This window comes from Ceratina calcarata, unplaced genomic scaffold, assembly GCF_001652005.2.
Source record: "Ceratina calcarata isolate Rehan_Ccalc_2016 unplaced genomic scaffold, ASM165200v1 scaffold555.2, whole genome shotgun sequence".
Classification (NCBI taxonomy): domain Eukaryota; kingdom Metazoa; phylum Arthropoda; class Insecta; order Hymenoptera; family Apidae; genus Ceratina; species Ceratina calcarata.
The window spans coordinates 197,402-208,748 of NW_017176739.1; the positions used below are offsets into that span (position 1 = coordinate 197,402).

The window sequence follows — 11,347 nt, forward strand, 5'->3', positions numbered from 1 at the left end:
GTACTATTCCTTCTGTGATTATATAAAGTTACATATGAATACGATTTGTTTTAGCTTACAGATAATATTTTAATCATGAATGGTATAATTCCTGAAATGGAACAAATTATCAGTCAACTTGAAAGAGGGACTGTAGTAACAAAGTTTTTTTCAAGAAAGAGACCAGAGAAAAAGACTCTTATGATCAGAAGAGAAACAAGACAAATTGTATGGTCAAGGAGTGCAACATTTAGGCCTTTTGATGGTTCAGGTAAAACTGTTTAAGCCTTTAAAAGGAGTTACCAAATAATTTTTAGTTCAACAGCATCTTATGTTTGAAGAAAAGCATTACAAAATTTTCCTTTACTATTCTTACGTATCTGGTGAACATCTGCAAAAATGTTTACTCAGTAATTTGCATGTGGTTAAAATAAATTTCCACCTAATATTCTAGGCAAAAGATAACATGATTATGAAGATATATCCACAGGAAAAATGGGCAAAATATTATCTGAGGATACTAGTTATAGGTCAAAAACCTGAAGGAAAGGTCCTTGTGAATAATGTATATGGGTGAGTTTATGAAGTAAGATACAATCTAAATCAGTTAATCTTGTAAGCTTTCATATACATGTTTTACGTCTGATGTTTAATTAAATAATCTTTTTTTTCTGGCTTGATTATCATTAAATGTATTTGTACGTCTACCTTAATGGACATTTCCTTCATTTTTGGTCTACAAACAAATATGCCCATGAATACTGTTGATATATTGGATCAGCCCTATTGGATGTCATGGGTATTTGATTAAAAATGAAACTGTTGTAATATTTCTTCTGCACTCATTGTGTATATATTCTTCAAATGCTTAATATTCACACACGACTATATTTTTGCACATACCGATATACATATAGTACATATGTGACACATACACAAACTGACGCTCGCGCGTGGTATATGTATAATATACAAATTAAAAAATGTTATAATGTATTGTGTTCAATCACACATGAATTACCCCTATCTAAGTATTAAACAAAATTTTATGCTTTGTAATTTTAGTTGAGATAAGAGAGATCAAAGAAATAAAGGTAGGGAAGCATTCTAAGGATTTTGAGAAATGGCCAGAAGATGCAAAGAGGATAGAAAACCTTAGGTGTTTTGTCGTATATTATGGTTCTGAGTTTCGCCTTAAAACTCTTTCAATTTCTGGTAAATATATTTTTGTCTTTTCATTCTTTACAAACTTCATTTTGATAGTCGTCTACTTATTTGTCTTGATTTCAGCTCTCAGTGAGAAAGAATGTGAACTTTGGGTGAAAGGATTACGTCGTTTGGTTCACGATACTGTAAAGGCTCCTTATCCTCTGCAAGTTGAAAGATGGCTGAGGAAAGAATTTTACGCAATGGAGAATTCAAGAGAAACGTAACAATCGATATTGTAGTCATGATTTTGTATTCCTTTGAAAATATTTAATTCGATGTCTCTTATTTTACAGAGTAACTTTAAAAGATATAAAAGCATTTTTACCTAGAATTAATTGTAAAGTAGCAACCAATAAACTTAGGGAAATCTTTCAAGAAATAGATACAAGAAACAGAAATGAACTCGGTTTCGACGATTTTGTTGCGCTCTATCACAAACTTATGTTCGATCAAAGTGTAAGTCCTTAATGCAAGCTCTGTTATTGTCATCTGTACATCTTGTATTATATACTATTCATTTATTTTTATAGAATCTCACAGATTGGAATAAATTACTTACTTATTCTAAAACTGGACAGATTTTTACCGTACAAGAATTTCAGAAGTTTTTAATAACTGAACAACAAGATTCCTTAGGCAATAATGAAGTTGAAGTATCTTGCTTCATTAGGGATTATTTGCAAGATCCTCAAAGAGATGTGCAAGAACCGCATTTTACCTTTTCGGAATTTATCGACTTTTTATTTTCGAAACAAAACTCTGTCTGGGATTCCAAATATTCTCGAATTTATCAGGATATGACCAAACCGCTCGCGTATTATTGGATAGCTTCATCGCACAATACGTAAATATATTTTTTTAATAATGATACATATTGTACCTACATAACATAATTAAATAAAATATTCTTACAGGTATCTAATGGGAGATCAGATTAGCAGTGAAAGCAGTTGTCAAGCATATGTTCGCGCATTGAGAACTGGATGTAGATGTATAGAACTTGATTGCTGGGATGGACCAGACGGAATGCCATTTATTTTCCATGGGCACACCCTTACCACAAAGATCAAGTTTCTGGACGTTATTAAAACTATTAAAGAACACGCTTTTGCCACATCTGAGTAAGTACAATTAAGTTCAATGTTTATTCAATTTATAATTTATTAAATTTATATATATATGTACATTTTTTACAGTTACCCAGTTATTTTATCTATTGAAGATAATTGTACGCTACCTCAGCAACGCAAAATGGCTATTACAATGCAAGAAGTGTTTGGTGATATGCTGCTGGTCCAACCCGTAGATAAAAATGAAACTTGTTTACCCTCACCACATGAACTCAGAAGAAAAATTATATTAAAACATAAGAAGTTACCCGATGGCGTTGATGAGTCGTCATTTCTTATTCGAAATGATGAAAATCGACCTGAGATGGATCTTAGAAATACGGTCAAAAATGGCATTCTCTATCTTGAGGATCCTGTTGATAGAGAATGGAATCCACATTTTTTTGTATTAACGCAACAAAAGCTGTTCTACACAGATACATTCTCCAGAACTCAGGAAACTGAACATGATGACGACGAAGAAAGTATAGTTCGTCGGCCGACTGATGTATGTATCCGTGGTATGATTAAATATTAATCGAAATATTTAATCTTCCTTTCGATTGTACTGTAGGGTATACCAAATGATGAGTTACATTTTGGAGAAAAATGGTTTCATGGGAAACTAGCAAGGGGCAGAGAAGAAGCGGAAGAACTGTTACGACGCTATTCGCATCTTGGAGATGGCACATTTTTAGTTAGACAATGTGTTACATTCGTAGGTGATTACTGCCTCTCCTTTTGGCGCAAAGGGAAGGTGAATCATTGCCGCATTAAGCTGAAACAAGAAATGGGACAGACGCAATATTATCTTATTGACACAAACTGCTTTGACAGTCTATACAGTTTAATTACGCATTATCGCACTCATCCTTTAAGAAGTCAAGTATGAGTAGTTGACATTTTTAATTACGTTTAATCATTATTTCAAAGTGTTTTGATTAACACACCTTGTGATATTAATAGGAGTTTTTAATCACGCTTCAAGAGCCAGTTCCACAACCAAATAAACATGAAGAGAAAGAATGGTGGCATGCCGAGTGCACAAGAACTTTAGCCGAAGAAATGTTAAAATGCATTCCTACGGATGGCGCATTTTTAGTAAGACCGAGTGAGAAAGAAAACAATTCTTATGCCATATCTTTTAGGTAATATAATTATTATTACTGATGTTAGATTCTTATTTCTCAGTGGTATTTTAATCGTTCCTGTATTTCTGCTTTATCCAGGGCAGAGAGAAAAATTAAACATTGCAGGATTAAACTAGAAGGCCGTTTGTATACTATTGGTACTGTACAGTTTGAAAGTTTGGTTGAATTAGTTAATTATTACGAAAGACATCCGTTATATAAAAAAATTAAACTGAGCCATCCCGTAAATAAGGATGTCATGAAAAGTATGGAGTTGGTACGTAAAACTTTTGTCATATCATATATATATTATTTATTCAGATATTATTATTATTATTTAATCATACCCAGGATGTAGACGACGGATCTGTGTATGGCATCCCCGGCTATATGGACCCTTCAAGCTTCACATCAAAAGTAAGTATTGTAAGTGAATAAATTGTATTTACAGATAGATAAGACACGCAATTCGCATTTCAGGTAACTGTAAAAGCTATATACGATTACAAAGCAAGGAGAGAGGACGAATTAACGTTAGTAAAGCATGCTATAATAACAAATGTACATCGGCAAAGTGGTGGATGGTGGCGTGGGGATTATGGGGGTAAAAAACAGCATTGGTTTCCTGCGAATTATGTAGAGGAAATAGAGCCACAGGATAATCAAGGAGATGTACGTCTTTTATAAGACTCTTCTGCTTTAAATGTTACCAATAACACGCAACATACATTCTTCTATTTTTGTTATCCAGTCGACAGATTCTATGATGTTCGGTAGTCTACAAAAAGGTTCTTTGGACATTATGGGCGCTGTTGCCGAATTAAGGGTAGGTGGAAAGCCTGGATTAGAATGGATACTGAGAATACAAAATCCTAGCATGTGCTCGGTGTTCGAAGTAGCAACATCTTCCAAAGAAACAGCGCTAGAATGGATGGCTAGCATTAAAGAAACTGCTCAAAATGCTAGTGTCAGGGTAAGCATATAATTTGTCACTACTAAAAAACGTGGCTAACAGCATTAGTAAGTCAGCGTTGTTATTTTATCTCAGGAAAATCAACATAAAGAAATGGAACGGGCATGGCGAATAGCTAAAGAAATGTCGAATCTAATAGTTTATTGTAGGTCAGTTGCATTTAATTTAGAGAGAATAAAAACTAAAGGTTTCATATTTAATGAAATGAGTAGCTTTCCTGAAACGAAAGCTGAGAAGCTTATGTGTCAACAAGAAAACAAATTTTTCGTGAAATATCATCAGGTAAAATATCAAAAACTTATGACAAGTTTTATCTTCAATTTCGAAAACAAGCATGATCATGACTGTAATTGTTTAGGTACAATTTAGTAGAGTATATCCAAAAGGACAACGTATCGACTCATCAAATTATAATCCTGTGCCTATGTGGAACGCGGGATGTCAAATGGTAGCACTGAACTATCAAACTGGCGACAAGTCAATGCAACTTAATCAGGCAAAATTTAGAGAAAATGGAAATTGCGGTTACATTTTAAAACCTGAGTTTATGTTCAGGGATGAATTCAATCCTTATGATAAAGATTGTTTACACGGGGTAGAATCGCTTAAATTTTCATTAAAAGTAATTGGAGCGAGACATTTAATCAGATCAGGAAGAGGTATAGCTAGCCCTTTCGTCGAAATTGAAATAATAGGAGCGGATTTCGATTCTGGTTCAAAACTGACAACGAGAACTATAAGTAAGATAGAATTACCTCGAAACTATGTAGTTACGCATTTTAATACGTACAAACTAATGGTATTAAAATTATAGCTGACAATGGGTATAATCCTATGTGGAATGAATCTTGTGAGTTCGAGGTTTTTAATCCGTACTTCGCATTCATACGATTCGTCGTTCAAGATGAAGATATGTTTGGTGACAGTAATTTTATTGGGCAAGCTACATATGCCGTACGTATAAGTAATTATCAAATAATTAACTGAGTATTATTATTTCTTTCATTAATGTTATACTCAGGTTCGATGCTTACGATCGGGATATAGAAGCATCCCATTGCAAAACAATTACAGCGAGGATCTTGAACTCGCATCCTTGTTGATACATCTTCGAATTACGCCCTCAGGAGTGAGTATGAAATTTCCGATACTGCAGTTTAAATATTTTACCTGAATTATGTTTTCTATGTTAATTATTGATTTACAGACAAATTCATAATCTATAGAAACTATCCCAAACTCTATGTTAACTGCAAGTCACTTGCATATCAGGATTAGACAAAGGTAAAAATTTTACTTCACAAAGTAATTATTATATACTTTTTGCAGTATGTATTATAGCAGTGCGTAACTTTTATTATTTCAGATTATTTAATATGAATAATACTGCATGAAATATTTTAATTAGAATTTGAAACAAGTTAAAACATTATTAGAAAAGACTGGCTATTTACGAGAACTCAAATCGTCGAACTCAAATCAGTGATTATACGGGAGAATATAATTTTATCTTGCACATTAGATAGTCTAGGAACGTTATTGTTATGTATATAATGGGAGAAAAATAATAATTGTTACAGTATTGAAAAAAATGGATGTTAAACAGAGTTAAAAAATGCAATATCTTTAAAGAAGTGACATATGACAGAGATATTTATTATGTAGGAGGATTTCAATCAAATCTTCGGAACATCCTTTTTTTTACTTTAAAAATTTCATAAATCAATTGCATCAAACTAGAATAAGTGTTAAAAAAATATCAATGTGATTTAGCATAGAATAAAACTTTTTATGAAAAATAATATATCAAGCGTTTACATGTCAAGGTGTGCCTTTAGTTAAAAGAATAAACAGATGCAACGAACAATTTTTCAAGCTATGATATATTCTGAATATTTTAATATGCACAATTGCAATAATATTTTCATACAATTAGTGCTATTTATTTATTACTGTAATGAAAAATAGTTTTAAAATCGTGATACATAAAAATATATTGAGAGGCTGATTAATAAGTAATAGAAATCACTACTTCTCAAATAAAATTTTAGACTTCACGCTACATGAAATGAAATTTAAATAGACTTAAATAATGCATCATAGAATTACATATTTTCCACTAGAATCGAAAAATCGAGGACTGTTAAATAGACTAACATAAGATTTTTACTAAACATTACATGACAATATTATTTTTCATTGATCATGCCCATTTTTTGAAATTAAATCTTTTCTATAGCTATTCTTAATTGTATTGTTATACATGTATAGTGAGAAATAATATTATTATAAGCTAACTCTTCCAAAACTGTGCAACTGTTTGATATGATTTTTTATACACTTTATTATATGCATTACTTATTATCATTATAATGAATTTGTATTTTGCTTCCTTAATATGTCAATTTTAATTTATTCTAATCGAGTCTTTCGCATAAAAGTATGTTATAGTTGGGCCGACATCCAGCTAATGTGCCTTAATTTTATAAACATTTACTTAAACATATTACGACACCGATTGATTACGTTTATTTTTACTTACATGTGATTGAGAGGATAAAATGTTCTAACGCTGTATGAAAAGTGTACGCATATGGAAAATAAATACAAATATATTTATTAGACACCATTTTATATATGTACATAACAACTACACAGAAATAGTATANGATGTATATAAAAACCATAATATATAATTTATCAGATATGCATAACAATTGTAAATTATATTTTTGCTTAACTAAATAGGGATAAAGGAAAGTACATTTTGTTACGCAGAACATCCTGATGCACTGATATCGAGCGTTCGGACTAAAGAATGTAAAAAAAATAATGATTTATGTTTGTTCGACTTCGGTTTTAATGAAATTATAAAGTCTTCTGGAGATATTCATCGAACAAGAACAGAGACATATGTGGATCATGTTCAGCTAACAAATATTTCAAATCACTTATAAAGCCTGCCAAGTTTCGTATGCGTTCTGTTAACGATCCTAAGAATTTCTCTTCGATATAGTGAGTAATGGAAGCATCATGGTTGGTATGAGGCTGTGCCCTTGAATGTATACGTATTGCTTCTTTCGCGAATTGCTTCTGAATATCAAGAGCTTTAGCTAAGCTTTCAATTTCGACGAATTCAATAACTCTACTCTTATTATGCTAAAAAGAGATGCCATAAAATTAGTTAATCATTTTTACACAAATTACGAAATATGGGGCATATAAATGAACATACCGGAAGTTTGAACTCTGGGAACTGATTGAAATTCATTTGTCCACCTCGTTTTGTAATAAATTTGATTATATCAATTGCATCCTCCCACATTTCATCAGAAAATTTACGATATAGCTTCTTAAATCCTTCACGTTGATTTTCATAATTCCCAAAATAGCTGGAGTATAATAAGAACTCAAAACTGGAATCAATATAAGCATTTGCATATCCTTGGAGATCAACTAGAAGATTATCAATAGCCCCATATTTGGCATTACAGTTTTGCACTAAAGTCTGACCTAAGAATGAAAATACATTTTAAATACTAATTCTATGTATTATTTTAAATAAAAGAATGTAAATTCATTTTTTTTACTATCTGGATTAGCATTGGAATTGCAACTAGCGTGTACATCGGTATAGCACACTTCACTGGCAGAGGCAACTGCCAGAAGAGTAAGTAACAGCCCAGAGAAGAACATGTTTCCTGTAACTAATAAATCATTTCAATGTACTATATACATATATGTAAATTAGCTATTAATACTAATACTAAGTAAATTAGCTTAAACAGTTTACAGAGATAACTTCGGGCTTATACGATTACATCGCAATGCAGTGAATGAATGAATCTTGTATAACGATAGTAAAAGGAGTACACATACGATAGATTAAGTTAAATTACTGATATAACGTAACTTGAAGATTCGAACATAATCTTTACTATTGCGTCACATGTCTTTGTAAAAAGAAAATATGATATTACTACTGATATCAATTACTGGGCAATCCCGCTAACGATGATAAAATGCGCAGTTATATCGCGTATCAAATGAAAAAATGGAACAGAAAAAAATATATGATCTTCGTAACAGTGTTAATTTTATACGATATTTATAAGTAAGTATATATTATAGCGACACAAAGTTAAAGTACTCGCGTACTACATACCTAACTAATACAACGTACTCGTTTGAGAGGAAGAGACGTGAATACTCTCGCTTCGACGGTCTTCCAACAATGAGTACCGAACAACGAACAACCGAGTTCGTTGGTAGTTTTCACACAATCATAGTCAGCTGATAGGGATAGCGCATGCGTGATAGAAAGGGAACGGAAAATTCCAGATATTCCTCGTTGATTAAAGTACGAATCAAGTGGATACGAATAGTACAACGCATTTGTTGGTCAATTACTTATTCAATGATCGATGGCCGCACATCGTGTTTAGTTAACGTACGCACATCTCCTTATCTAAGTAGCTTCGCTAAAGGCAGCCTTCTATATCAGTGCATATAAAGGTTGCTACCGAAACAGACAAATAGCAAGTATCCTCTGTCTATCGAAAATAATTCAAAATGAAGGTGCTTTACGTTTTCCTCATCGCTTTCGTCTGCATCAACGGATCGGTCGGGGTATATAAGCTCGAGAAAGTCCAATGTAAGTCAGTTATTTATTTTACTATGTTTAATATTGCTCTGAATGTTTGTTAATCATCACAATGTCGATTTAGGTTAACTACGTATTCCTCAACAGACTCCATTGTCCCCTATTGTTTCTATTTATAAGATCGATATTTTTTAATGGATTCTAAGTAGACAATTTTATATTTATTCTTTTGAAGACAATAAATCTATGAACGCAATGTACATTCAGTGCTATTAATACATATTAGTATTTAATTATGTATATAGATTCGTATAAGGCAACGCGCATAATGTTCGTAAACAATTTGTCAATTCAGGCGTAATTACGAGATAGTAAACATTTTCTTTTACTTCTAAATTCTCTTTACAATGTTAAATTATGTTTTGGAACGGAATGGAAATACTGTTAAAATCTAAATGACCTTAATGACAAATGTTAGTAACCTGTAGTTGTAAACGTTATTCATTTCCATGTTGCTTCATCACGATGGAATGGTAATTTTTGTGTTATAAAATTTCTGTAACATCGTGAAGTAAATTTTTAGTACGTCTGCGTTCCTCTTTTTATTTCCAATTAGGAGAATAAATTTATACGTATGTTGTCCGTTCTAAATTCTAACAATTCTTGTTGCTACAGATACTTTGAACATCGTATTAGTCATAGCTTGTGCAATTTCGTATTTTCCTTTGTCTCATTTACATTTATAGACGTTATCAAAAATTGGTCAGCATCCTAGATATTGTGCAAATGACTAACCGTATGATGCAATTCATTTTTTTATATCAGCTCTTATTCTACTGGTTATCTTTCATCGTACTCTTTTGTTATTTCGTATGTTGTAACATTTATTCTAAACGCTTCGCCGTCATTCTTAACTACATGCAAGTTATTCGTTTTATGCAACGTGATTCCATTTTTAATATTTTTATGACCTAATTAGAAATTATCTCATTGTACGCATGTACAAAGATAAGATTCTAGACGCACATCGTTATTAGCCTTCGGTTAATATTATACCACTGCAAAATAAAATTACGTCGCATTGCATAAATGAATAAAATAATAAGGAATTTCACATTTTCTGTTGTTAATATAAGATTAATAATAACATTCTTACAATTATAATGTTAGAATTATACTTATCTTTCTTATCGAGAATTTATTTTAAGTATGCATATCGATACTTACAATTGATTTTGTTTTAAATTTGTGAATACTCTGACAAACAGAGAGTACTTTGCGAGAACTCTTATGATTAAAGACTGTTAACTGGTGATTGTTACTGACAATCTTGTTTGCACAATGATAACATGTGATGATAAGCTTTACGTGACGATATAAGCGTATTGATTACTGCAAATTCTAAAGTCCACGTTCAACATGTACAGTACATTGTTCTAAGAAAAGTTGATAATTTAATCGTAACTACTTTATGTCACTGACTTCCGTTTTATCATTGCAGAGGCTACATTTTCCTTTCGTTATTCTTATTCTTAACTATATTAATGATTTATATATTATATGATATATTTTCTATTATTGCCGATTCTCATTTTAAAATCATTTTTAGGTACCCATGCAGGTGGGAAAGTACCACCAAAATGGTTGGATATGGTTAATGATTGTACCGTGATTTTGGAATCACAATTAAAGAATGAAACTGAAGCTGCTATGACTTATCTAGCAATGGTAATTGCATATAATCTCATTATCCCATTATATACGTTTTGTAGATGTGTTATATTTGTATATAATGCTTATTTTTAGGGTGCTCACTTTGCTCGTGACACCGTTAATCGTCCTGGATTCAGCAACTTCTTTTTTGATTCAGCTAGTGAAGAAAGACAACATGCAATTAAAATCATTGAATATCTATTAATGCGTGGTCAGTTAACAAGCAATAGACCACTTCTGGATTTCCCCTTGGTACGTATACCTAATGTTTTTTTGTTCTTATTGCAAATTTCATATTATATCATATTGAAAATGTAATAACGTTACTTTCAGAAACCATTGAAAGAACAATGGCAGAATGGATTAGAAGCACTTACAGAGGCACTTGACTTGGAGGCTCAGATTACACAAAGACTTCACAGTATTAATAGAAAATGTGAAAAACCAGGCGGTGGCAGCAAGTTCAATGATTATCATGTAAATAATACGTTTAAAGTAGTTTGTACTTATTGCTTTAGATTCATATCATTTCTATTTAATCGTTTAATTTAATTTATCGTTTCAATTTCAGTTGGTGGACTGGCTTACAGGAGATTTCTTGGATGAACAATACAAAGGAGAACGAGATTTA

At 31.8% G+C, this 11,347-nt stretch overlaps 3 protein-coding genes across 5 annotated transcripts; 2 read left to right on the forward strand and 1 right to left on the reverse strand.

Moving 5' to 3' along the window:
• The first annotated feature begins 19 nt into the window (after window positions 1-19).
• On the forward strand, window positions 20-7,024 carry sl (small wing phospholipase C gamma 1). Of its 2 annotated transcripts, XM_026817100.1 has the most exons (20): window positions 163-250; window positions 434-552; window positions 1,045-1,194; window positions 1,270-1,408; window positions 1,482-1,644; window positions 1,719-2,032; window positions 2,103-2,309; window positions 2,385-2,805; window positions 2,872-3,183; window positions 3,264-3,445; window positions 3,527-3,704; window positions 3,779-3,844; window positions 3,908-4,099; window positions 4,179-4,400; window positions 4,476-4,682; window positions 4,759-5,140; window positions 5,215-5,354; window positions 5,422-5,529; window positions 5,608-5,684; window positions 5,767-7,024. In XM_026817100.1, exons 2-19 carry the CDS (start codon window positions 543-545, stop codon window positions 5,617-5,619), a joined length of 3,405 nt encoding a protein of 1,134 aa, XP_026672901.1. In that variant the 5' UTR covers window positions 163-250; window positions 434-542; the 3' UTR covers window positions 5,620-5,684; window positions 5,767-7,024. The 2 variants fall into 2 exon arrangements, with proteins under 2 accessions (XP_017887179.1, XP_026672901.1); XM_018031690.2 differs by lacking the exon at window positions 434-552 and having other exon boundaries at window positions 20-250.
• Window positions 7,025-7,073: 49 nt separating this feature from the next.
• On the reverse strand, window positions 7,074-10,317 carry Fer2LCH (ferritin 2 light chain). 2 transcript variants are annotated; one of them, XM_026817101.1, is made up of 4 exons: window positions 10,231-10,317; window positions 7,991-8,107; window positions 7,636-7,913; window positions 7,074-7,559 (listed from the first exon to the last, which is right to left on the reverse strand). In XM_026817101.1, exons 2-4 carry the CDS (start codon window positions 8,094-8,096, stop codon window positions 7,269-7,271), a joined length of 675 nt encoding a protein of 224 aa, XP_026672902.1. In that variant the 5' UTR covers window positions 8,097-8,107; window positions 10,231-10,317; the 3' UTR covers window positions 7,074-7,268. The 2 variants fall into 2 exon arrangements, with proteins under 2 accessions (XP_026672902.1, XP_017887177.1); XM_018031688.2 differs by lacking the exon at window positions 10,231-10,317 and adding an exon at window positions 8,566-8,664.
• On the forward strand, window positions 8,774-11,347 carry Fer1HCH (ferritin 1 heavy chain; the record flags this gene model as incomplete). The annotated part of the gene is made up of 5 exons (XM_018031660.2): window positions 8,774-9,054; window positions 10,613-10,731; window positions 10,810-10,968; window positions 11,050-11,193; window positions 11,288-11,347. Coding segments are annotated over exons 1-5 (564 nt in total), but the record flags the coding sequence as incomplete, so codon positions are not given.

Excerpts from the sequence above, each read along its gene's own strand:
- sl (XM_018031690.2), top strand. The coding sequence starts at position 76 with ATGAATGGTATAATTCCTGAAATGGAACAAATTATCAGTCAACTTGAA. Across the intron at positions 3,705-3,778 it reads TCATGAAAAGTATGGAGTTG|GATGTAGACGACGGATCTGT; the intron begins GTACGTAAAACT and ends AATCATACCCAG. Across the intron at positions 4,683-4,758 it reads TTTTCGTGAAATATCATCAG|GTACAATTTAGTAGAGTATA; the intron begins GTAAAATATCAA and ends GTAATTGTTTAG.
- Fer2LCH (XM_026817101.1), bottom strand. The coding sequence starts at position 8,096 with ATGTTCTTCTCTGGGCTGTTACTTACTCTTCTGGCAGTTGCCTCTGCC. Across the intron at positions 7,914-7,990 it reads TTCCAATGCTAATCCAGATA|GTCAGACTTTAGTGCAAAAC; the intron begins GTAAAAAAAATG and ends TTTCATTCTTAG. Across the intron at positions 7,560-7,635 it reads TCCCAGAGTTCAAACTTCCG|CATAATAAGAGTAGAGTTAT; the intron begins GTATGTTCATTT and ends ATCTCTTTTTAG.